Source organism: Scyliorhinus canicula, chromosome 16, assembly GCF_902713615.1.
Source record: "Scyliorhinus canicula chromosome 16, sScyCan1.1, whole genome shotgun sequence".
NCBI classification, from domain to species: domain Eukaryota; kingdom Metazoa; phylum Chordata; class Chondrichthyes; order Carcharhiniformes; family Scyliorhinidae; genus Scyliorhinus; species Scyliorhinus canicula.
In genome coordinates this window covers 55,230,243-55,254,017 of record NC_052161.1, presented here as the reverse complement: position 1 = coordinate 55,254,017, position 23,775 = coordinate 55,230,243, and the positions used below count along the sequence as shown (strand labels likewise).

Sequence of the window (23,775 nt, the reverse complement as noted above, 5' to 3'; positions counted from 1 at the left end):
CTTTGACTTTCTAGGAAAGCGGTAAAACGTCAGCAGCAGCAATCCGGGTTTGGGGGGGGGGGTATGTTCAAAAAAAATTCTGTTTGAATGAAAATATATACATATATATATTGGCTGGGTGGATTTTGCACTTTCTCCCCCGAGTCTACGTGGGTTTCCTCCGGGGCTCTGGTTTCCTCCCATAGTCTGAAGATGTGCGGATTGGATGGATTGGTTGTGCAAAAATGTGGGGTTATGGGGATACGGTGGCGAATTGGGCCTCGTAAGGGTGCTGTTTCAGATGGTCAGTGTAGACTTGATGGGCCGAATGGCCTCCTCTAGGGATTCTATGGATTCGTAGTCATGCAGAAGGAATTGTTTGTTCCTTTGTTTCCTTATCCATTTTTCCTCTTCCCTGCACTTGCCCAACTACTTGACTGATACTGAAGCACAGTTCCACAATCACTGGCTAAATTCCAATTCCTTACCCATGGCCATTATCTGTGAGGGAGTAGAATGTTGGCCTTTTATTCAACCGAGGAGTGCACTGAAGTGGAGAAATATCTGATATCAAAATCCATATACCTGTACTATTTTAGCAGAGGTCACTGGAGGGTGATCATGAGCAGGGACCTTAAACTGCTGGCGTTTCTCTTTCCTATGCTCCTCTCCCTAGCCTGGGGACACTGAAATCCATTCACCTACTCCAGCCTCTTCTGAGATCAGTGAATAGGATTGCTCAGTGCTGGACTGGATAATGCATTTATCCAAAAACCAACTTGGGATAACGTTTTGTTCACAATCTTGCAAAGCAATGTTTTACTCACCATTTGATCCCTCATGGAGAGCCATACATGGTTAAATTTATGTAATAGACTTTTGCCACCGAACTGACACTACAGCTGGCGAATAATGTTACCTGGATTATCCAGAAATGTGACATATCTGGGCTATGGGTTGGGTGCTATGCTACAGCTGTCTTTGCAGGTGTTTTTAACTTTTGCAAAGGTTAGTGTAGCGTCTCTGAAATATGGTATTCTTAAGCTAAAGCTTTTCAAAAGTTTATATTCCTTCCCGGGAACATTTACTGCTCCTTGGGTCGAAACATTACCCTCCACTAGATTGGATGCATCCTAAATTACTGAGAGATACAATGGTTGAAATTGTAGATGCTTTGCCTAGTCTCTAAATCCGCTATAGGGGTGGTGCCCGAGTACTGGCATGTTGGAAATGTCGCCCCTTACTTGTTGAAATAAAATGGAAAAGGGGCAAACCCTGAAACTACAGGGTAGTCAGCCTAATGTAGGTGGTGAGAAACATTTGAGACAATCCAGGACATAGTTGGCAATGGGGCGTATATGGGTTAATAAATGAAAGTCAGCGTGAATATGTAATTCAGGTGTGCAGGCATGAGGCCGTCATTTGGCTCATATTTAATGCCCAGAAGGGCGGTGCAGTGGTTAGCACTGCTGCCTTAACACCAGAGACCCAGGTTTGATTCCGGCCTTGGATGACTGATTGTGTGGAGTTTGCACCTTCTCCAGGCCCCTGCATGGGTTTCTTCCGGGTGCTCCGGTTTCCTCCCACAGTCCAAAGATGGGCAGGTTGGGTGGATTGGCCATGATCAATGCGTGGGGTTACGGGGATAGGGCAGAGGAGTGGGTCTGGGTAAAGTGCTCTTTATTGGGGGGGGGGGGGTGCAGACTTGATGAGCCAAATGACGGCCTCCTGCACTGTAGGGAATCTATGGATTCTAAGGCATGAGGCGAGAAAGGGAAGACCATATAAACTAAATGGTACAATATTTAATGGGGTTCAGGAACAGAGACCTAGGGATGTATTACACCAATTTGTGATGGTAGAAAGGCAAGTTGTTGAAGCATATAGAATAAGGAAGTTTTGCTAAACCTTTTTCAAAAACACTGGTCTGACTCAGCTGGAGTCCTGTGAAATGTTGGTCACCACATCATAGCATCATAGAATTTACAGTGCAGAACAAGGCTATTTGGCCCAGTCTGCACCGGCTCTTGGATAGAACACCCTACCCAAGCCCACACCTCCACCCTATCCCTGTAACCCCACCCCACCTTTTTGGACCCTAAGGCCAATTTAGCATGGCCAATCCACTTAACATGGACATCTTTGGACTGTGGGAGGAAACCAGAGCACCCGGAGGAAACCCATGCAGATACTGGGAGAACGTGCAGACTCCGAACAGACAGTGTCCTGGGAACACTGGAACGATGTTGAGACCTTGGAAAGGGAGACGGAGGGGATGAGAGATTTATCTGACAAACTGGGCTCTCTCTCCTTGGAGAGATTAAGAAGAGATTTGATAGAGCTTCACTAAGGATTTGGACTGATGGTTACTGACTCTTCTGGAAGTCACAGATTGAAGTTGATTGGCAAAAGACCCAGCGGTGGTATGAGGAAACCACTTTTCCCCACACAGTTGTGATCTGGAATGTATAGTATGAAAGGGTGGTTAATTAGATTCAATAATAACTTTCAAAGTGGAGTTTGATGAATAATTTGAAAGGATTGAACACTCCAGGGATGTGGGGAAAGGGCAGGGGAGGGAGGCTGGTTGATTACTACGGGCATGCTGGGGCAAATGGCTTCTGTCTCTGCTGTATTTCTGTGCATCATGTGCTTACACCGTGCCCAACTTCCAGGTGATTGTTTCCAAAAATGTCTAGTCACTAATCTAGAACACAAATTCAATCCCATGAAGGAGCCATGGAAATTGAGACAAATCACATGGTGCAACAGGATGTGGTATGTGTAAATTTGGATTATAGGGCACCAGTCGAGCAGAATTTGGTGATAATTTCTGGTTGAAATTGTATCCAATCTTGCAGTGTTTAATGCTGACATTGGGGAAAAGAGATTGCACGGATATGGATTATTTTCTGTGCTTAATCCTGACTGCAAGAAAGCTGCATAATTAGAAGAGCTGTCTGTAATTGTATTGTCAAAACCGCATTTCCAAAAAAATCCAATTGGTAAAGGAATTGCTTGTCCTTAACCAAGGTGTAAATATTTATATAAAGAAAGAACGTAAATCATGTTCTTTTGACTTTTATCGACTTATTCCTGAAAGAGGATTTAGTATTCTGTTTAGGATTTTCTATTATAGATATTATATTTTAAACCTGCAGGATGCTGGAGTGCAGTTGGAGGTTGTAGTATAGGTATGAAGGGAACTGCCTGGAGCAACTGTCAAACATGAACTTCAGAGGGACGTTTCAGCATGTCCTTTTGAGTTCAAGAATGCTGCAGAAACAGGTGGTGTCTGACTAAGTTAATAATTATCTTTCATCTTGATGGATGTAGGTTTAATCATCTTCTTACATGGTAGCCAAAGCTTTCAACTCGACAAGTGTCAACTGAGCAGATGGGATCTTCATGCGGTTTGCATGCCACAGAGGATACCCCGGACAGTTTTTTTTATGCACCTTTTTGATTTATATAACACTTAAGAGTGCTAATAGTACCCCTCGTGTCTTGTTATGGATGATGATGGTAACACACGCAGCTATTTATTACACCACAGGAACACTTGTGTGCTGTCGGTGCTATTGTTCCTTTGTTTTGTTATTTTGACTTATTTATTGAGAAACAATTATGGCAGCATGAGCCTTCTGGTCTTATCTGAAAATTTAGAAATCTTAAAATATGAAATCCCTATTTAAGAAATGGTTGACTTTGATTTAGTAATTTAGTAGAAATTACTAAATTAACCTTCTACATAGGATTTATCATGACTTATCAATAATAAAAATGCTTGGTTAATGTCAGATATTGACATTGTTCACAGGGACTATCTTGGGAACGATCCAAGTCTAATCTTAATACACCCACATTTAAATTTCAGTGGTGGCATTCTTTTTATGTAGATCCTGTCCAGAATTGCATACAAGTTTTGCTTCAAAGGAGAGAAGATTCCATTGTACATGAATTTCTTTTTGCACTTTTTGATACTGGAGATTCTGACTTGCAACCCAATTCTGGGTGACGTTTGGTCTTGAAAACCTTTGACAGTAGCATGCTAATGATGGATGTTGGACAGCAGTGAATTTGGTTGCGTGCATCTGAAAAACGAGGCTAGAATTTATTCACAAACACAAGGAACAGTCATCTAGTACAGGATGTAATAACTTGAAACTATTAAGTTACTAATGCTTCTTAAACTATAAAAACAGCAGAGTGACCAGCGTGGTTCTGCAGGGATTGACAATTTATCACTGTCTATTCATATCCATAGGTAACAAGTGTGTGGAATCTGGTATGGTTGCAAAGTTTAACTGTCTAAATTATAAAGATATCATAAAATATAATGTTATATCTGCTTGTTCAGACAGGTAGAGTGAATTTTTAAAAAGAACTTGATTCACCTGCAGTTTAGTCAACTGCAATTCCTTTTTTTTTCAAATGAATCTCATTCAGAACCACCTCTTTGTATAAATGTAATGGCTATTGAAGTTCAAACATGACCCATGTTGGTTGCTCAGTTTTCTCATGGGAGAAAAAAAACATTCAATCAGCAAAATGGGTTTCATTTGCCAGCAGCCCCGTTTGTTCATATTAAGGTATTAGTCAACTGATGGCCATTAATGGGACTAAATGGTTTAAATTGAGGGCATTTAAACAACTGGCCTTGTATTTCCTTTTATAGAATATTTAAGGGGTGATCTAATGGAGGTGTTTAAGATGATTAAAAGATTTGGCACGGTGGATAGAACTCATTCCTCTTGTGGCAGTAATCAAAAGCAAGGACACAAAACATAAGAACATAAGAACAAGGAGCAGGCGTAGGCCATCTGGCCCCTCGAGCCTGCTCCGCCATTCAATGAGATCATGGCTGATCTTTTGTGGACTCAGCTCCACTTTCCGGCCCGAACACCATAACCCTTAATCCCATTATTCTTCAAAAAGCGATCTATCTTTACCTTAAAAACATGTAATGAAGGAGCCTCAACTGCTTCACTGGGCAAGGAATTCTATAGATTCACAACCCTTTGGGTGAAGAAGTTCCTCCTAAACTCAGTCCTAAATCTACTTCCTCTTATTTTGAGGCTATGTCCCCTAGTTCTGCTTTCACCCGCCAGTGGAAACAACCTGCCCGCATCTATCCTATCTATTCCCTTCATAATTTTAAATGTTTCTATAAGATCCCCCCTCATCCTTCTAAATTCCAACGAGTACAGTCCCAGTCTACTCAACCTCTCCTCATAATCCAACCCCTTCAACTCTGGGATTAACCTAGTGAATCTCCTCTGCACACCCTCCAGTGCCAGTACGTCCTTTCTCAAGTAAGGAGACCAAAACTGAACACAATACTCCAGGTGTGGCCTCACTAACACCTTATACAATTGCAACATAACCTCCCTAGTCTTAAACTCCATCCCTCTAGAAATGAAGGACAAAATTCCATTTGCCTTCTTAATCACCTGTTGCACCTGTAAACCAACCTTCTGTGACTCATGCACTAGCACACCCAAGTCTCTCTACACAGCGGCATGCTTTATGTTAGAGCCAAGCCATTCAAGAGTGATGTCGGGAACATTGGAACATAGGAATTAGGAGCAGAAGTAGGCAATTCAGCCCTCCGAGCCTGCTCCATCCTTCAATCCGATCAAAGGAGAACATTTGGTCTCCATTTGCTTTATCAATCCCTTTTGGTATTTCATATACCTCGATCAGATCCCCTGTCATCCGTCTAAACTTCTGAAATTATGAGCAAAAACTGATCTCTCCTAGTACATCAACCCTTTCATCCCCAGACTCAATCTGGTGAACCACCTCTGAACTGCCTCCAGTGCCACCAGTTCCTTTCTCAAACAAGGAGACCAAAACTGGACACAATACTCCAGGTGTTGTCTCACAATGTACAATTGCAACAACACTTCTCTACTTTTATACTCCAGTCCTTTTGCAATAAACACTGACATTCCATTTGCCTTTTTAATTATATGCTGTACCTGCATACCGACTTTCTGCGATTCATGAACCAAGACACCCAGATCCCTCTGCCCAGGCGCATTTTGAATCTGCTTTCCATATAGATAATAATTTGCCATTCTATTTGTTTCGGCCAAAACGCGTATCTGCGTTAAATTCCATCTGCCCAAATTTTGGCCCAATCTCCCAGCCTATCTATATCCATCTGTAAAATCTTTATCCTTCTTCACTGCCAGCTTTTCCACCTATTTTAGTATAATCTGCAAATTTTGCTATATTACACTCTGTCCCTGCTTGCAGATATAATGATCTGCAATATAGATTGTAAATAGTTGCGGTCTGAAATAGTTGTGGTCTGAGGAACTGAAGCACCCTGATAGTTACAGTTCACCAGCCAGATAAGGACCCATTTATCCCAACCCTCTGCTTTCTGTCAGTCAGCTAATCCTCAATCCAATTTAGTACGCCACCCACAATCCCCTGCGATCTCGCCTTCTGGATCAGTCTTTTATGCGGCACCTTGTCAAACGCCTTCTGGATGTCTAGATATACCACGTAACAGCCTCCCCGAACAGGCGCCGGAATGTGGCGACTAGGGGCTTTTCACAGTAACTTCATTTGAAGCCTACTCATGACAATAAGCGATTTTCATTTCATGCATAGGTTCCCCATTATCCACATTGCTGGTTACGACCTCCAAGAACTCGATCAAGTTTGTTGAGCATGAGTTGCCATTCATAAAACCATGCTAACAATGGTGTCTTTCCCTTGCAGGATTTTGTTGTTGTGACTTTTCACGCATTCTGACCTCCTTTATTAATCTCTGATAACACTCATCCTCAACTATCACTCCCATTTACCTTACATTTTGATTTTTGTTTCTGTTCCCTTTCCCCTCTGTAGTTGTTAGACTTGCCCTGTCTGTTCATCCTATTAACCTCTATCTTTTGCATCATTCTGATCTGTGCTTTGGTTCCCATTAACCATTATACTACTTGTAGTTTCACCCAAAGGAGAGTGGAATTTGGAACTCTCTGCCTTTTTCAAAACCTGTTGTAGCTTGCACAGTTTCATTTTTTTGAGATTGATAGGATTCAATTGTTTGAGATTGAGGGGGGCTCAATTGTTTGAGATTGAGGGGGGTTCAATTGTTTGGGATTGAGGAAGGATTCATTTGTTTGAGGTATGGGTAATAAGGAACATGGAACAAAGTCAGGTAAATAGAGTTGAGACCAACTATGATCTCATTGAATGGTGAACTAAACTCGATGCGCTGAATTACTTCACCCCGTTTGTATTAGTTTCCAATCTAATGAGGAATAGCTTGTCTTTCTTTGTACCACATTTTTGTGAATTTGGGAATGTTACCTAAACTATTCAAAATTGGTTGGTGCACTTTATTCACTGAGCACGGTAATGACTGAACAATGTTATAGTTTGAACAGTAAAGTGCTTGATTCAAATTCTTCTTTGCTGCTTTAACCAAGGATTTAATCTCCTTGTCAGTTTAATTTTATTGCATGAAACAGAGTAAATGCTCTAATTAGACTAGCAAAGAAAGGAATTTGCAATGAGCCAGTTTGAAGTTTTGTATAATAATGTTTGTTCAGCTATTCCTAGTTGCAAAATGTTATTTTGCATGCAAAGTTGGAGAATAATTCAAATTTCAAAGTTTACTGTTAGTTTTTGTTACCTAATCTGCAAAATTCTGTTTGTGCATGTGTTCTGTAGCACTTGTTGCTGAAGTGTACAAAGGGCCTGGGGTGATTCCTTCTGATAGGTGGCACAGTGGTTAGCACTGCTGCATCACAGCCCCACTGACTCTGGTTCGATTTCGCCCTTGGGCGCCTGTCTGTGTGTAGTTTGTACGTTGCCCCCGTGTCTGTGTGAGTTTCCTCTGGGCACTCTGGTTTTCTCCTTCAGTCTAAATATGTGCAGGTTAGGTGGATTAGCCATGCTAAATTGCCCTTCAGTGGACAAAGATTAGGTGGGGTTACGGGGATAAGGCAAGGGAGTGATCCTTGGTAGGGTGCTCTTTCAGAGGGTCGGTGCAGACCCGATGGGCCAAATAGCCTCCTCCTGCACTGTAGGGATTCTACAATTCTAATTTCCCTTCAGTTCATCTTGAAGAGCAGAAGGGGAAAAACTTGAAAGCTTCTATGTGCCATGTGAAAGAGCTGGAACAAGGGCTGTCAGTAAAAGAATTGCCAAATATCTGCACCAGGTTAAGAATGGAAGGCTGGCTCCAAGGATAATTCTGAGGTCTCGATATGCAATATGAGCTGCAGGCTTTATTTTTGGCTTGAGTGCTTAAATGCAACAGCTGTTGAATATTTTGAAGAAAGGCCAAAATTGTAAACTATGGGTGACTTCTGCAAGGGCAGAATCTCTAACTGTGTGTGGTAGCACAAGTGATAGCACTGTGGCTTCACAGCGCCAGGGTCCCAGTTTCGATTCCCTGCTGGGTCACTGTGCGGAGTCTGCACGCTCTCCCCATGTTTGCGTGGATTTCCTCCGGTTGCTCCAGTTTCCTCCCACAGTCCAAAGATGTGCAGGTTAGGTGGATTGGCCATGATAAATTGCCCTTGGTGACAAAAAAAGGTTAGGAGGGGTTATTGGGTTACAGGGATAGGGTGGAGTGGGTCGGTGCAGTCTCGATGGGCCGAATGGCCTCCTGCACTGTGTGTTCTATATGTGGATGCATAGTATCATTAACTGCTTAATTGTGGCAGCACAGTGGCGCATGGCTCACGGCACCGAGGTCCCAGATTCGATCCCGGCTCTGGGTCACTGTCTGTGTGGAGTTTGCACATTCTCCCCGTGTCTGCGTGGGTTTCTGCCTCACAACTCAAAGATGTGCAGGCTAGGTGGATTGGCCACGCTAAATTGCCCCTCAATTGGAAAAATTAATTAGCTACTCTAAATTTTTTTTCAAAATTAACCGTTTAATTGTATGAATTTTTTTGTTTGTTTAAAATTGTCATTCTGCCTGTCTCTCTCTGTGTCTCGGTCTCTCTCTCTGTGTCTCGGTCTGTCAGTGTCTCGATTTCTCGGTGTCGGTTTCTCTGTCTCTGTCTCTCTCTCTGTCTCTGTCTCTGTCTGTCTCTCTGTCTCTGTCTGTCTCTCTGTCTCTGTCTGTCTCTCTGTCTCTGTCTGTCTCTCTGTCTCTGTCTGTCTCTCTGTCTCTGTCTGTCTCTCTGTCTCTGTCTGTCTCTCTGTCTCTGTCTGTCTCTCTGTCTCTGTCTGTCTCTCTGTCTCTGTCTGTCTCTCTGTCTGTCTGTCTCTCTGTCTGTCTGTCTCTCTGTCTCTGTCTCTGTCTGTCTGTCTGTCTGTCGTCTGTCTGTCTGTCTGTCGTCTGTCTGTCTCTCTGTCGTCTGTCTGTCTCTCTGTCGTCTGTCTGTCTCTCTGTCGTCTGTCTGTCTCTCTGTCGTCTGTCTCTCTGTCGTCTGTCTGTCTCTCTGTCGTCTGTCTGTCTCTCTGTCGTCTGTCTGTCTCTCTGTCGTCTGTCTGTCTCTCTGTCGTCTGTCTGTCTCTCTGTCGTCTGTCTGTCTCTCTGTCGTCTGTCTGTCTCTCTGTCGTCTGTCTGTCTCTCTGTCGTCTGTCTCTCTCTCTCTCTGTCGTCTGTCTCTCTCTCTCTGTCGTCTGTCTGTCTCTCTCTCTCTGTCGTCTGTCTGTCTCTCTCTCTCTGTCGTCTGTCTGTCTCTCTCTCTCTGTCGTCTGTCTGTCTCTCTCTCTCTGTCGTCTGTCTGTCTCTCTCTCTCTGTCGTCTGTCTGTCTCTCTCTCTCTGTCGTCTGTCTGTCTCTCTCTCTCTGTCGTCTGTCTGTCTCTCTCTCTCTGTCGTCTGTCTGTCTCTCTCTCTCTGTCGTCTGTCTGTCTCTCTCTCTCTGTCGTCTGTCTGTCTCTCTCTCTCTGTCGTCTGTCTGTCTCTCTCTCTCTGTCGTCTGTCTGTCTCTCTCTCTCTGTCGTCTGTCTGTCTCTCTCTCTCTGTCGTCTGTCTGTCTCTCTCTCTCTCTGTCGTCTGTCTGTCTCTCTCTCTCTCTCTGTCGTCTGTCTGTCTCTCTCTCTCTCTGTAGTCTGTCTGTCTCTCTCTCTCTCTGTCGTCTGTCTGTCTCTCTCTCTCTCTGTAGTCTGTCTGTCTCTCTCTCTCTCTGTAGTCTGTCTGTCTCTCTCTCTCTCTGTAGTCTGTCTGTCTCTCTCTCTCTCTGTAGTCTGTCTGTCTCTCTCTCTCTCTCTGTAGTCTGTCTGTCTCTCTCTCTCTCTGTAGTCTGTCTGTCTCTCTCTCTCTCTCTGTAGTCTGTCTGTCTCTCTCTCTCTCTCTGTAGTCTGTCTCTCTCTCTCTCTCTGTAGTCTGTCTCTCTCTCTCTCTGTAGTCTGTCTCTCTCTCTCTCTGTAGTCTGTCTCTCTCTCTCTCTGTAGTCTGTCTCTCTCTCTCTCTCTGTAGTCTGTCTCTCTCTCTCTCTGTAGTCTGTCTCTCTCTCTCTCTCTCTCTGTAGTCTGTCTCTCTCTCTCTCTCTCTCTGTAGTCTGTCTCTCTCTCTCTCTCTCTCTCTGTAGTCTGTCTCTCTCTCTCTCTCTCTCTGTAGTCTGTCTCTCTCTCTCTCTCTGTAGTCTGTCTCTCTCTCTCTGTAGTCTGTCTCTCTCTCTGTAGTCTGTCTCTCTCTCTCTCTGTAGTCTGTCTCTCTCTCTGTAGTCTGTCTCTCTCTGTCTCTCTGTAGTCTCTCTGTCTCTCTGTAGTCTGTCTGTCTCTCTGTAGCCTGTCTCTCTCTCTGTAGTCTGTCTCTCTCTCTCTCTCTCTCTGTAGTCTGTCTCTCTCTCTCTCTGTAGTCTGTCTCTCTCTCTCTCTCTGTAGTCTGTCTCTCTCTCTCTGTAGTCTGTCTCTCTCTCTCTGTAGTCTGTCTCTCTCTCTCTGTAGTCTGTCTCTCTCTCTCTGTAGTCTGTCTCTCTCTCTCTGTAGTCTGTCTCTCTGTCTCTCCTGTCTGTCTCTCTCTCTCTCTCTCTCTCTCTCTAAACAGCTGTGCACATCAGAAGATGTCACCTCAAAATCAGCAAATAGAGCAGACAGTAAATTTAGAGGATGGTTATTGGAGTTTCCAGACGTAGCCGCTTTGAAGATTAAAGTTCAGCCAGAGTAACTGTCCCTGATCGCTATCCAGGGTTTCTGCCTATTAGCGAGCATACGGTATGGTTATCCAGTTAGGACAGAAAAGGGTGAAATTCAACCATACCCCACTGTTGGAATATTCCAGAATTTACTACCATCACACATGAAGAATGCCCAACCTTAAGTAAATCGTAGATGCAGCAGCTGGAGGCTAGGGTGGGAATGATTTGATTATACACACAACCTGATTTGTATTTTCTATGTGTAAGCATCTTTCTCCCCGTTAAGTGTGCTACATGCAGGCAGTGGAAGGGGTATTGGGAACCAGTTTCGAACCTTCTCCCATTGGACGGAGTGTTGGTACTCGGGGCGGGGAGGATGTACTTGAAAGTTGTTGATAATGGTGCTGGGGAATCGCCAGCATTGAGTTTGGGCCCGCCCAGTTGAAGTATTGGAGTGAGTAAATGCAGAGTAAAGTACCCCCATGCCTCTGAAGAGCCTCATCCTCTACACAATTAGCAACATATGCAATTGAGATTCATTTTATGTCGGGCTTTAACATCGATCCAAGAGTGAAGCTTTTCATCTCGTCAGTAAGCCTGGGTTCATATGCAGGTGTTGAACCTGAAAATGACATTTCGAGGGCAGCACGTTGGCGCACGCCGGCCTCACGGCGCTGAGGTCCCAGGTTCGATCCCGGCTCTGGGTCACTGTCTGTGTGGAGTTTGCACATTCTCCCCGTGTTTGCATGGGTTTCACCCCCACAACCCAAATATGTGCAGGCTCGGTGGATTGGCCACGCTAAATTGCTTCTTAATTGGAAAAAAAAATGAATTGGGTACTCGCAATTTTTATTTTTTTTTTTAATTTAACGTCCTTTTTTTTTCATTTGCCAGAAGTTCTTGAGTTTTGAACCTGAATCCAATGTGCCAATTGTTACTCGAACTGTAGCTTTTACTCATTGGGGTTTTCCAGTTCTCTTGAACATTTTTTATCCGTTGGAAAGGCGTGGACAGGAAAGCTTGGTCAGATTGGTTTTGATGCCTGATTAGACTAAAGCATATTATTCCTACCCAAGAACTGTATGTTGTGAATAGAGGTTTACAGAGCCCCTGGAAGGGCTGTTCTGGGTTAGTAGGACCTGAGCCAATGTGTGCCTGCCATTGGCTGATCTCGCTATAGACAGGGTGTAGGTGGCATCGGCTACCCGCCCAGCAGTGGCATGTAGTCCACCTGCACATTGTGGGCATGTTGATAGGTTTCGGACGTCTTCCCTGTCGGAAATTAACCCCCACTGAGGCCAAAGACTGGAGCATCTTGCCAGTGGTTGGCTGGTGCTTTAAGGCCTTTCTCATTAGCACCTCCCCACCCACAACACCAGATTGTAGGGCCAGGACCTGAGACTGATCCTAGCTGATGATTGCTTTTTATAATTGATTCTGGCCTATCATCTTGCTACATTTTGCCTTGTGCTCTTCTGCAAGGAGTTCACGTATTCTAGAAAGAACGGAAGAACTTTATTTACTTGGTAAAATAGACAGGAAATTGAACATCAGTACTTGAGTACATTAGATTGGGAACTTTGTCAAGGTATCCATAATGGATCAGCTCTTGCTGTTTGCAAGAAGTTGTGAATGACGCATGCCAATCTTGTGAAAAGCACCAAATTTAAAGGATTAGATAAACGGTGGTTGAATTATGCTACTCTGCCATTTGCCAATCAGCATTTCACGCTTGGGCCCCCTATTAATTTTAGGAAATAGCTCAATTTGTACATTAATTGTCCATTAAACTTGCCACGACAGATTTAATTCGAACAGTTTTCCCAACATGGTAATTGTTGATGGAATGCCAACCAACCTGTCTGACTGTGAAATTTAACGATTTAAACTGGTATTGCTTTAGGTGGGAAATATGTTTTTTAAGATTTCAATTTTTCTCTTGTTTTAACTTTTTGTCAATGTTTTTCCTTCCCTCCGTCTCCCTTCTCTTTTTTTTTTGTTGTTAAATTAAATTTAGAGTACCCAATTCATTTTTTACAATTAAGTGTCAATTTAGCGTGGCCAATCCACCCACCTTGCATATCTTTAGGTTGTGAGGGCGAAACCCACGCAAACAAGGGGAGAATGTGCAAACTCCACACGGACAGTGACCCAGAGCCGGGATCGAACCTGGGACCTCGGCGCCGTGAGGCAGCAGGGCTAACCCACTGCGCCACTGTGCTGCCTCTCCCTTCTCTCTTTCAATCTGTCATCCCCTTTTCCTCCTTTCTCCCTTTTTCTTCCTCCTTTTTCCTCTTTCTCTTTCTGTTCTATATTTTACTCACTGTCTTTTTGCTCTGTCATTCTGGTGTCGTTCTTTCATCCTTAAATCTCATTTGGTTGAAGAGATGTACTGGTGTCTCTGTGTTCACTGTGCTCGCAGTCCAACATATGATGGCACAAGAAAGCTTTTGAAGCTGCAGGATGCACCCGGTGGTGCCCTCCTCCATCCAGTCAGGTCCTATTTTCAATCCTTATTAATAGCCTAAATGCTTTATTGTATCCTGTTTCTCTGCTTTGTTTGAATTTAATTTGTTCGAAGTGGCAGGGAAGGTAATTAAAATTGGATGTGGGTATAATTGATCTTCTCCATGTTACCAATCATACTTCATCCCAAACATCCTCTGCTGGCAGTTATTTTTGGTGCACGAGATTTACAGATGACCCCTTTTTCCTGCCACTCCTATATTTTATTCAGCACGCCCACACTAGTTTTTTTATCACAAGATTTCTTTTTGACTTCTTTGCAGCTGGATGGTTGGACTTGAAGATGAGAAGCAGAAGACAGATGTGCACTACAGATCCCTTGGAGGAGAAGGGAATTTCAACTGGAGACTTATTTTCCCATTTGAGTACCTCCCAGCTGAGCAGCTTGCCGTTGTATCCAAGAAGGTGAGTCTCTGCGAGAGAAAGCAATCGATAATGGCACAAAGGCCTGAAATCCTGTCAGGCAGCTAGTTGAATCCTACAAGTTATCTCGCGAAATGTTGGACAGCGTTCTTGCCATGTAGCATGAGGTTGGAAGAGCCAAGTGTCCGAGACTGGCTTGAGGCAGCAGCTTGTTTTGACTTTGTGCCAACTGCTCAACAGAGGACAAGCCGCACCCGTGGACTTAACACATTTTCTCTGGAATGCTCAGGTTCAAGTACAGTAATTGCTAAGTGCTACTCTCCCCACAGGGCATATACATTGGTTTGTAACCAGCCCTCCTATTGGAAAATAAGTTCCCATAGGGAGGTCTATTGTCCTCTGCCCCGCACCATTTCCTCTTGTTTGTAAGTGTACATTCCTTCTATTCATGTTAACAGCCATGTGAGTATAACCCTTGCTGTGAGCAGTTATTTATGCAGCGTTCTGTGAGAATACTGCTGCATGGAGAAATGTATTCCATGGTTGGGGCTCGCAGGGGTCATATCTAACTGACCTCGCCCTTTCTTTTGGACCTGAAAATGCATCATTAGAGTGACCTTTTGTAGCCTCTATACTTTTGTACTCATGTCAGCTTTCTTCCCAGCTCCTTCTAATTTGACTCTGTACAGCTGGTTGTGTTTAAACCAGGTGTTTGGAGGTAGTGTGTGCAATTCATATTAGCAACAAACAAAATTGCAATTATTTTACTGCAGAAGTACAAATGTAGCAAAGTGCTGATGTATCTGACAGAATTGAGCTGTATGCTTCACAAAAACAATTTTGACAAATCGAGATGTTAATAGCGCCGAAAATCTTTGAGCAATTCCACGATCCCTGCTATACATTCAGAAATGGTAGTATAAACCTTCACAGATGACTTCACGTAAAAGCTGAAAGGGAGAAGATCGATGTGAAATGGGTCAACCGCGTCGCCTTAATTTTTCTTTCTCTGTTCCAGGAACATTTTTGGAGCCTTGACAAAACTGAGATCAGGACACCTCCGAAATTATTTATTCAAGTTTGGGACAATGATAAATTTTCCATGGATGACTATTTAGGTATGAAATCCCTGTTGACATTTCCCTCTTTCTGGGTTACCTGTTTTGGCTAAACTGAAGTCATGTTATAACTGCCTCTTTTCAGGGCGGAGCAGTGATTAGCACTGCTACCTCACGGCACCAAAGACCCCGGTTTGATTCTGGCCCCGGGTCACTGTCCGTGTGGAGTTTGCGCATTCTCCCTGTGTTTGCGTGGGTCCCTCCCCCCACAACACAAAGATGTGCAGTGTAGGTGGATTTGTCACTTTAAATTGCCCCTTAATTGGAAACATTTCAAACTGCCTATTTTCTAATGAATCAGCAAATATGCTGTCAAAATTTTCCAAAATGATCTTTTTTGGTGCAGCAGTTAATTGTTAGTTGTGTGTTTTGAATTGAATAATGCTATCAATGTCCTTGTTTGAAAGGTACGTCTCTTGCTCTTTTTAATTAATGTAAACATAACTTTCAACAGATATTTAGCCATTTGTAAATTATGCTTCTGCCAGCTGAACTCTGGTCATGGGCATAACTAATTTATCAATAATGTTAAACACTCACTGATTTACATTTTTTTTAAAACTTGTATTAAGTTTATTCCCAGTTCCACTGCCCGAATTACCACTTCCAATTGAATTCGAAAGATACTATTTTTGGAACTAATGAAAATCTTCAAAATAGCTTGAAATATAGGTCATTGTTAAAGAAAAGCAAATAACTTGCATTTATAGAGTGCGTTTTATCATCTCTCTTGTTTGATCTCGACTGGGGCTGTGTCCAATTCTGGGCACCACATTTTAGGAAGGATGTGAAGAAGCTGCAGAAAGTCTTGAGGATGAGGGACTGAATTTATTTTGGATAGAGTTGTAGTTGTTCTTAGAGGAGAGGATATTTGATAGAGGTGCGGGTTGTCTGGTCAATGCAAATGGGGTAAAACTGTTCCCATTAGCAGCAGAACCAAAGGACCCACTGTTGGTGGAAGAATGGGGGGTGAAGTGAGGAAACTTTTTTTTTACTGAGCAAGTGGTAAGGAGCTGGACTGCACTGCTTGAGAGTGGGTTGGAGACCGGTTCAGTTGTGATTGGGTAATGATCTGAAGAGATTATTTGCAGGGCCATGAGAAAAAGGGCAGGGAATAGGACAAGCGGAGTTGCTCGTGAGTGGGTATGGACAAAATGGCCTCCTGCTCTGCAGTACCCATACTATGATTCTAAAACATTCCCCTTACTCGAGAAATACTTTTGAAATATAGCTACTCTTATGATGCAGGGAGATGGCCCAGGCTATGGGAAGTACTCGGCTATGATTAGATGAAAACTCGTATTGGTTAGTGTTTAGTCTAGGGGGTGGGATCCTGTCAAGATTAGACAGCGGCGAGGGTGGGTGGGGTCAGTGTTGGGTTTCCGTCACGCCATTTTTCCCTCGCGCCATATTTATGAAGCTTGTAATTTGCAGTCTGTGCCAATTTATTGAGACTGGCCATGTAAGCATATCTAAACTTTACAGATTTGCATTCAGGACTTGCACGAGGAGTATTTGATTCCATCATGTAAAGCAAGACCTCAAAGCCCTTTCATTCAGCACTTGGCTTATGAATAGAGCCCATTATTTGAAATTCTTCTCGTTGTATTTGAGCTTTCTCTTAATTGTATGAATTGCCAAGTCTCTTTGCTGCCTAAAATATTGTGCATGATAGCGGCACATATTATCTGAAGCCTATTGGGAAGAGTCAGCCAATGAACCAGACTGTCTGGTCAGTCCACGACACTATCTGATATCTGTTGCAAAAACATTGACATTTTTCCAGTTTCCATTGTCAAACATGTTATTTTGCAGCCAATTTGACCTCCTCATCTCCAAAGAAAGCAGTCCTTTATGGTCATTAGACAACCAATACATCTGAATCAGAGCCTTCGGACAAATTAGTAACAGGGACTCTCAAGTAGTATGTGTGTTGCACAATGTGCCACTGTCCATTTCACCTCAACATAGACAGAATATGCACTCTATCCTACAGTGGCCTCTACCATTTAATGATGGGAGCTGTAGCACCAATTTCTTGCCTTCCTGTAATCCAATCATGTTAGACACTGAGCCTTGGATATGTGCGTGCCCAGCTTCCAGGCCATTCCTTCTGGTTCTGTTCAGCCAAACCTCTTGTTTTTCATAAGCCATATTGCAAATGCCTACGTAATTGAAGTATACCTAAAAAAGGACAACCTTTGATGTGCTGGCGACCTGAATTGAGCCCAGTCTGCCATCTTTTCCTTTAGTAGGGAAGCGAGCAATCATCATGACGGTTGCACTGATCTGGGTTGTCCGGTCACAAAATGATAGATTCTGTTATTTTCATTATCAAGAAAATCTGCACTTTCAAAATGCAAATGATATCCTGCAGAATTGATGTCATTGAGCTTTGTGCACGGTTCTGATGAGGTGATAAGAGTTGATGCTGGTGGCATCCAGAGAACCACGACCACACATTCCCAGGCTAGTAATTTATCACCAGCGATATAAGCAAAACCTTTTGAGGTGAGAAATGATCCTGGAATATGACTAATGCCACAAATACTTTAATACGTAACAACTGGGACTGAGACAAACAATTGAAGGAGCTCATTTACAATCTTGGCATTTTTGATTCCCTTTTTTAAGCTGCTATTACGATGCCGAATGTTCTCCGTTTCTATTTACTAAATTTTTCTTTGGCTGTGTATTTGTCTTAGCAATCTTATTTAACTCCTCGTTTCAGGGCCTTGGTCTCCCTGCTTAAACCAAGCTGAGGCATAACGTAATCTTGTACATCAGGAGCAATGTCGTGCTGATAGGAGCAGCTATCGGTGAAATAGTAATCATGTATTCAATTATGTTAACCAAACGTTTTAAAACGTGAGCTTGGACTTTTTGTTTTCTTAATATATGGGGTGGGATTCTGTGATCCTGAGGCTAAGTGTTGCCGCCGTCGGAAACACCGCGCGTTTCCCAACGGCGTCAACATGGCCTCAGGATCAGCACTTCAGGCCCCTGCAGGTGGCCAGCTCGGCACTGGAGCGACCCTCGCCGCTCCAGCTGCTGATCCCAGTGTCAACTGGGCACCGTGAGGTCCGTGCGTGCACAGTGGCACCTGTGCCAACGGGCGCATGCGCAGTGGCTCCCTTCTCCACGCCAGCCCCAACGCAACATGGCGAAGGGCTACATGGGCCGGCGGGGAAGAAAGGAGGCCCCCAGCCAGAGAGGCCAGCCTGCTGATTGGTGGGCCCTGATCACGGGTCAGGCCACAACGGAGCCCCCTCCCCCCACACACACACACACGCCGCCCCATGACCCTTCCACGCCGAGGTCCTGCCGGCTGAGACAAGGCTAGAACAGCGCCGGAGGAAATCAGGTTTTTTGCTACGGCCGCTCAGCCCATCCTGGGCCGAGAATCGGCTGGGGGCGGGGGGGGCGGGGGGGGGGGGGGGGGGGGCACCACGCCGGCGCCAATGGTGCCAATACTCCGCTCTGCGGAGAATCGCGTCGGGGCAGCGTGGCGCAATTCGCACCAGTCGCGGCGATTCTCCAGCACAGCCCAGGTCTGAGAGAATCCCGCCCCCTGTTTCCCAATGCACTAATGTATTCTAACTACTTGAAGCTAATCAAAAATACATTTCCTAGAGTTTCCTCTGCCGTCGAGACTAACTTCCAAGTTTATGTTAAATCATCATTGTTTTAAAGCAGAACAGGATGCAACAGCACTGTAGTACTGAATCATTAAGGTCAAAACTGGGTATATTCTTTACACAATGAAATGAGTGATACTGTATTTGTCGGAAAGTGATACGATGGCTTGTTTGCAGTGGAGTGGGAGAACTGAATTCTGTTAATAGTTGTAAAGGAGGTTAAATTAAGTCTCTGGTTACTCATTGGGTCTTGAAATAACCATGGAGAACGCTTGTGATCCCTTCTAATTTGCCAGGCGCTCAAAGCTGCCAACATGGTCCAAATCAAATGAATTGCATTGCCTCTTGCACCAAATCTCGCAATTAGGTTTAAAAGCGAGCAGTGTCCATTGTACAGGAGGCAAAGGATGTCTTGTCTGTGTTTAATCTGTTTGTTGCTCAATTACTTTAGGTATGCTTGCCAACTTCCATAAATTATCATTTAAGCTACTGATCCACTTCTGGAACCGAGAGGTGACGGGCTGAAAGGAAATCCTATCAGAACTCTTGTACAAAAGATGGAAACTGATAGTCTACTGTAGCAACATTCATAATTGAATCTGACATTATGGCCAGTTTCAATCTCTGGCGAGATCGATTAGTCATGTTCCCTGTATGCTTTTCAGCACAATAAAGTAAGAAGCTCTGTGCTGTCAGCATCACCATGAAATGGAGCCAACACTGTATTGTTCAGTTGTTCAGTGGAGTGTATCTGTCAAACTTGATTATAAGTCTCACTTTGCATCCTCGCTTTGTTTTCCTTTCTTACCTTGTATTTCTTCTCGATCCCCAGATTTTCTCTCTCTGCTTCTATGGCCCACCTGGCTGCGAAGTAAGAACTGCATTCACCGTTTCAAAGCTTCGATAATCTTTGTCATCTTTGTCCAGAGAATGAGGCAGTGAAAGAGCACTTTGCAAGTAGGGCTGATGCATAACCCATGTTGCTAATGAAAGCCCTGCTTCAAGCGATGGGCCTAGTAGTTTAGCTCCACCTTCAATGTCCCTTTGCTTTCTCTCCCCTAAAGAGCAAGAAAAACTAAAAGGAACCACAGTGCTGGGATTCGCCAGCATGGGTTCGGGTAGGAGAGTCCCTCATTCTGGAACGAGAGGCTTCAAAATTGTTCCAGTTGCTTGAGTTGGTAAGCTTGACTATGATTCTTGGCCCTATACGAAGACTGGACAAAGCCAGCTGCCTGTTGGCACACCAGCTGAGAAAGCAGCCACCAGAGAAATCGCGCAAATTAGGAACAGAGGCACGCTAGAAACGGACCCAGACAAGGTTAACAAAATCTTTTTGAGGACTTTTACCGGGGACTGTACACCTCACAACCCCAATAGGGGACTCTGGGATGAACAGTTCCTTGTTGGACTGGACTTGCCAGTCATGGGGGAGGACAGAAAACAGGGCCTGGGAGCACCTCTAGAACTGGGAGAGATCATGGAGAGTACAAGCTCCATGCAGGCGGGGTGGCAGTGGGACCAGCCGGGTTCCCGGCAGACCTCTACAAAACATTTGCGACAACACTAGCCCGGCACCTGCAGGAGATGTTCGCAGACTCGCTGGCAAGGGGCATACTGCCACCTACGCTAGGACAAGCCTCAATTTTGTTAATACCCAAGACCCAACTGAATGCAGTTCATACAGACCCATCTCGCTACTAAACGTAGACGCCAAGATCCTAGCCAAAAGGCTAGAAGACTGCTTACCAGAGATGGTCACAGAGAATCAAATGGGCTTTGTCAAAGGTAGACAGATAACATCGGACATCAGGCGGCTGCTGAACGTGATCATGACCCCATCCAGGGAGAGAGCACCTGAGGTGATCTAAATATACAAGGATATGTGTCCTATCGAAAGGACAGGCAGATGGGCAAAGGAGGTGGGTTGCATTGTTAGTAAGGAATGAAGTTAAATCGATAGCAAGGAGCGATATAGGATCAGAAGGCATAGAATCTCTGTGGGTAGAGTTGAGGAATCGCTAAGGTAAAAAGACCCTGATGGGAGTTATGTAAAGGCCTCCTAGCACTAGTCAGGATGTGGGGCAGAAAATAAATCAGGAGATAGAAAAGGCATGTAAGAAAGGCAGTATCACAATAATCATGGGGGACTTCAATATGCAGGTGGACTGGGAAAATCAGGTTGGTAGTGGATCCCAAGAAATGGAATTTGTGGAATGTCTAACAGATGTTTTTTTGGAGCAGCTTGTGACAGAACCCACTTGGGAACAGGCAATTCTAGATTTGATGATGTGTAATGAGGCAGACTTGATTAGGGAACTTAAGGTGAAGGAACCCTTAGGGAGCAGTGACCAAAATATGATAGAATTTACCCTACAGTTTGAGGGGGAGAAGCTACAATCGGATGTAACGGTATTACAATTAAATAAGGGTAACTACAAAGACATGTGGGAGGAGCTGGCCAGAGTTGATTGGAGAAGGAGCCTAGCAGGGAAGACAGTGGAACTGCAGAGGCAGGGGTTTTTGGGGGTTATTAGGAAGGCACAACAGAAATTCATCCCAAGGAGGAGGAAACATGCTCAGGGGAGGACAAGGCATCCATGGCTGATGAGGAATGTCAAGGACAGCATAAAAGGGCAGCACGGTGGCACAGTGGGTTAGCCCTGCAGCCTCACGCCGTCCATGTCCCAGGTTCGATCCCGGCTCTGGGTCACTGTCCGTGTGGAGTTTGTACATTCTCCCCTTGTTTGCGTGGGTTTGACCCCCACAACCCAAAGATGTGCGGGGCAGGTAGATTGGCCACGCTAAATTGTCCCTTAATTGGAAAAAATGAATTGGGTACTCTAAATTTATAAAAAAGAGAAAAAAAAGGACAGCATAAAGGCTAAAGAAAAAGCATACAAAGTGGCGAGGATTAGTGGGAAACCAGAGGATTGGGAATCCTTTAAAAGTGAGCAGAGGACAACTAAAAAAGCAATAAGTGGGGAGAAGATGGAGTATGGGTGCAAGCTAGCTAGTAATATATAGGAAGAGATTTTTTTCAATATATAAAAGGTATGAGAGAGCAAAAATAGACATTGGACCACTAGAAAATGTGGCTGGAGAAGTAATGATAGGAAACAAAGTAATGGCAGACAAACTGAATAGTTACTTTGCATCAGTCTTCATGGTGGAAGACACCAGTGGGATGCCAGAGCTCCAGGAGAACCAGGGGGCAGAGGTGGGTGCAGTGACCATTACTAAGGAGAAGGTTCTGGGGAAACTGAAAGGTCTGAAGGTGGATAAGTCACCTGGACCGGATGGACTACACCACAGGGTCCTTAAAGAGATAGCTGAGGAAATTGTGGAGGCATTAGTGATGATCTTTCAGGAATCACTGGAGGCAGGAAGGGTCCCAGAGGACTTGATGGTGGCGAATGTGACACCACTGTTTAAGAAGGGAGGGAAGCAGAAGGCGGGAAATTATAGGCCGGTTAGCCTGACTTTGGTCATTGGTAATATTTTAGAATCTGATATTAAAGATGTGATCGTGAAGCACTTGGAAGTGCATGGTAAAATAGGACTGAGTCAGGACGGCTTTGTCAAAGAGAGGTCGTGTCTGACAAATCTGTTAGAGTTCTTTGAGGAGGTTACAAGCAAGATAGACAAAGGAGAACCAGTGGACATGATTTATTTAGATTTCCAGAAGGCCTTTGACAAGGTGTTGCATAGGAGACTGTTAAATAAGTTAAGAGCTCATGATGTTCAGGGTAAGATCCTGGCATGGATAGAGGATTGGCTGACTGGCAGAAGGCAAAGAGTGGGGATAAAGGAGTCTTTTTCAGGATGGCAGCCGGTGACTAGTGGTGTGCCTCAAGTGTGCTGGGACCACAACTTTTTACAACGTACATTAATGATCTGGAAGAAGGTACTGAAAGTACTGCTGCTATGTTTGCAGATGATACAAAGATCTGTAGAGGAACAGGTAGTATTGAGGAAGAAAGGGGCTGCAGAAGGACTTGGACAAGCTAGGAGAGTGGGTAATGAAGTGGCAAATGAAATGCAATATGGAAAAGTGTGAGGTTGTGCTCTTTGTAAGGTGGAATCTGGGCATAGACTATTTTCTAACTGGGGAAATGTGGGAAGCACAAAGGGACTTGGGAGCCTAATTCTGCTCCTATGTCTTATGGTCTTATGGTGGGGATGAGGGTGGAGCCATGCCCAAAACTGCCAGTTTTCAGGGTATCAGATCAGCCAGATTTCTTCATGGGGAGGAGGGCAGACACCCTTGCCTTTGTCTCCCTGATTGCCTGCCGTAGAATCCTGCTTGGCTGGCAGTCAGCAACACCACCCAAAGCTGCAGACTGGCTGTCCGACCTATCGGAATTTCTCCAAATGGAGAAAATCAAATTCTCTATCCATGGGTCGGAAGAGGGCTTCCACAATACATGGGAGCCATTCACCCGACTGTTCCAAGACCTGTTTGTGCCAACACATAAATAAATCAGTAGCCAGGGGGAAATAGCCAGGACAAGAGAGAAAGAGGAAAGCGAGGGAGGACCTGGGGGGTGAGAGCAAGGTGAGGTAGCAAGACAGAATGGGGGGTAGCAGTGAATAAGGCGGGGGGGGGGGGGGAAGAGAGGAGGAGAGAGAGAACAAAAAAGAGGAGCCAGAAGGGGGAACAGGTAAGAAAACAAAACTGCGGGTGTGTGTGCGTGCGCACAGGGGAAAGACAAAACTGGGGGGGGGGGGGGGGGGGGGGGGGGGGGGGGGGGGAGAAAGAGAGAGCACAGGAGAAAGACAACAGTGGCAACAACCACAACATGATGAGAGAATGCGAAGATAGAAGGGGAAACGAGCAATGACCCAGCTAGATGGTCGGTAAAATGGAAGAATAGAAGAGGGGGGAGGAAAGACCCCTCCCGACGGGTATATTTACTAGATCCTGCATGTTTTGCGTTGCAAGGTATATACATGTATCCATAACTTGGACAGGACTGTATTTTAAAACAATAATTAAAAAAAGGGGGAGGAGGGCATCAAGGGAGTTTGGCGGGGGGAGGGGGGGTCAGTGAGAGGGGAGCTGGGGGGGGGGGGGGGGGGGAGGA

The 23,775-nt window shown here is 44.6% G+C and overlaps 1 protein-coding gene across 7 annotated transcripts in view; it reads left to right on the top strand.

Annotated features, from left to right (window-relative positions):
• Positions 1-23,775, top strand: part of LOC119979244 (myoferlin-like) — a 284,837-nt gene that overhangs the window by 237,177 nt on the left and 23,885 nt on the right. For all 7 annotated transcript variants that reach the window (XM_038821180.1, XM_038821182.1, XM_038821178.1 and 4 more), the window contains 2 exons: positions 13,836-13,977; positions 14,954-15,053. In XM_038821180.1, coding sequence (XP_038677108.1) covers positions 13,836-13,977; positions 14,954-15,053 — 242 coding nt within the window. The remainder of the gene's footprint in view (positions 1-13,835; positions 13,978-14,953; positions 15,054-23,775) is intronic.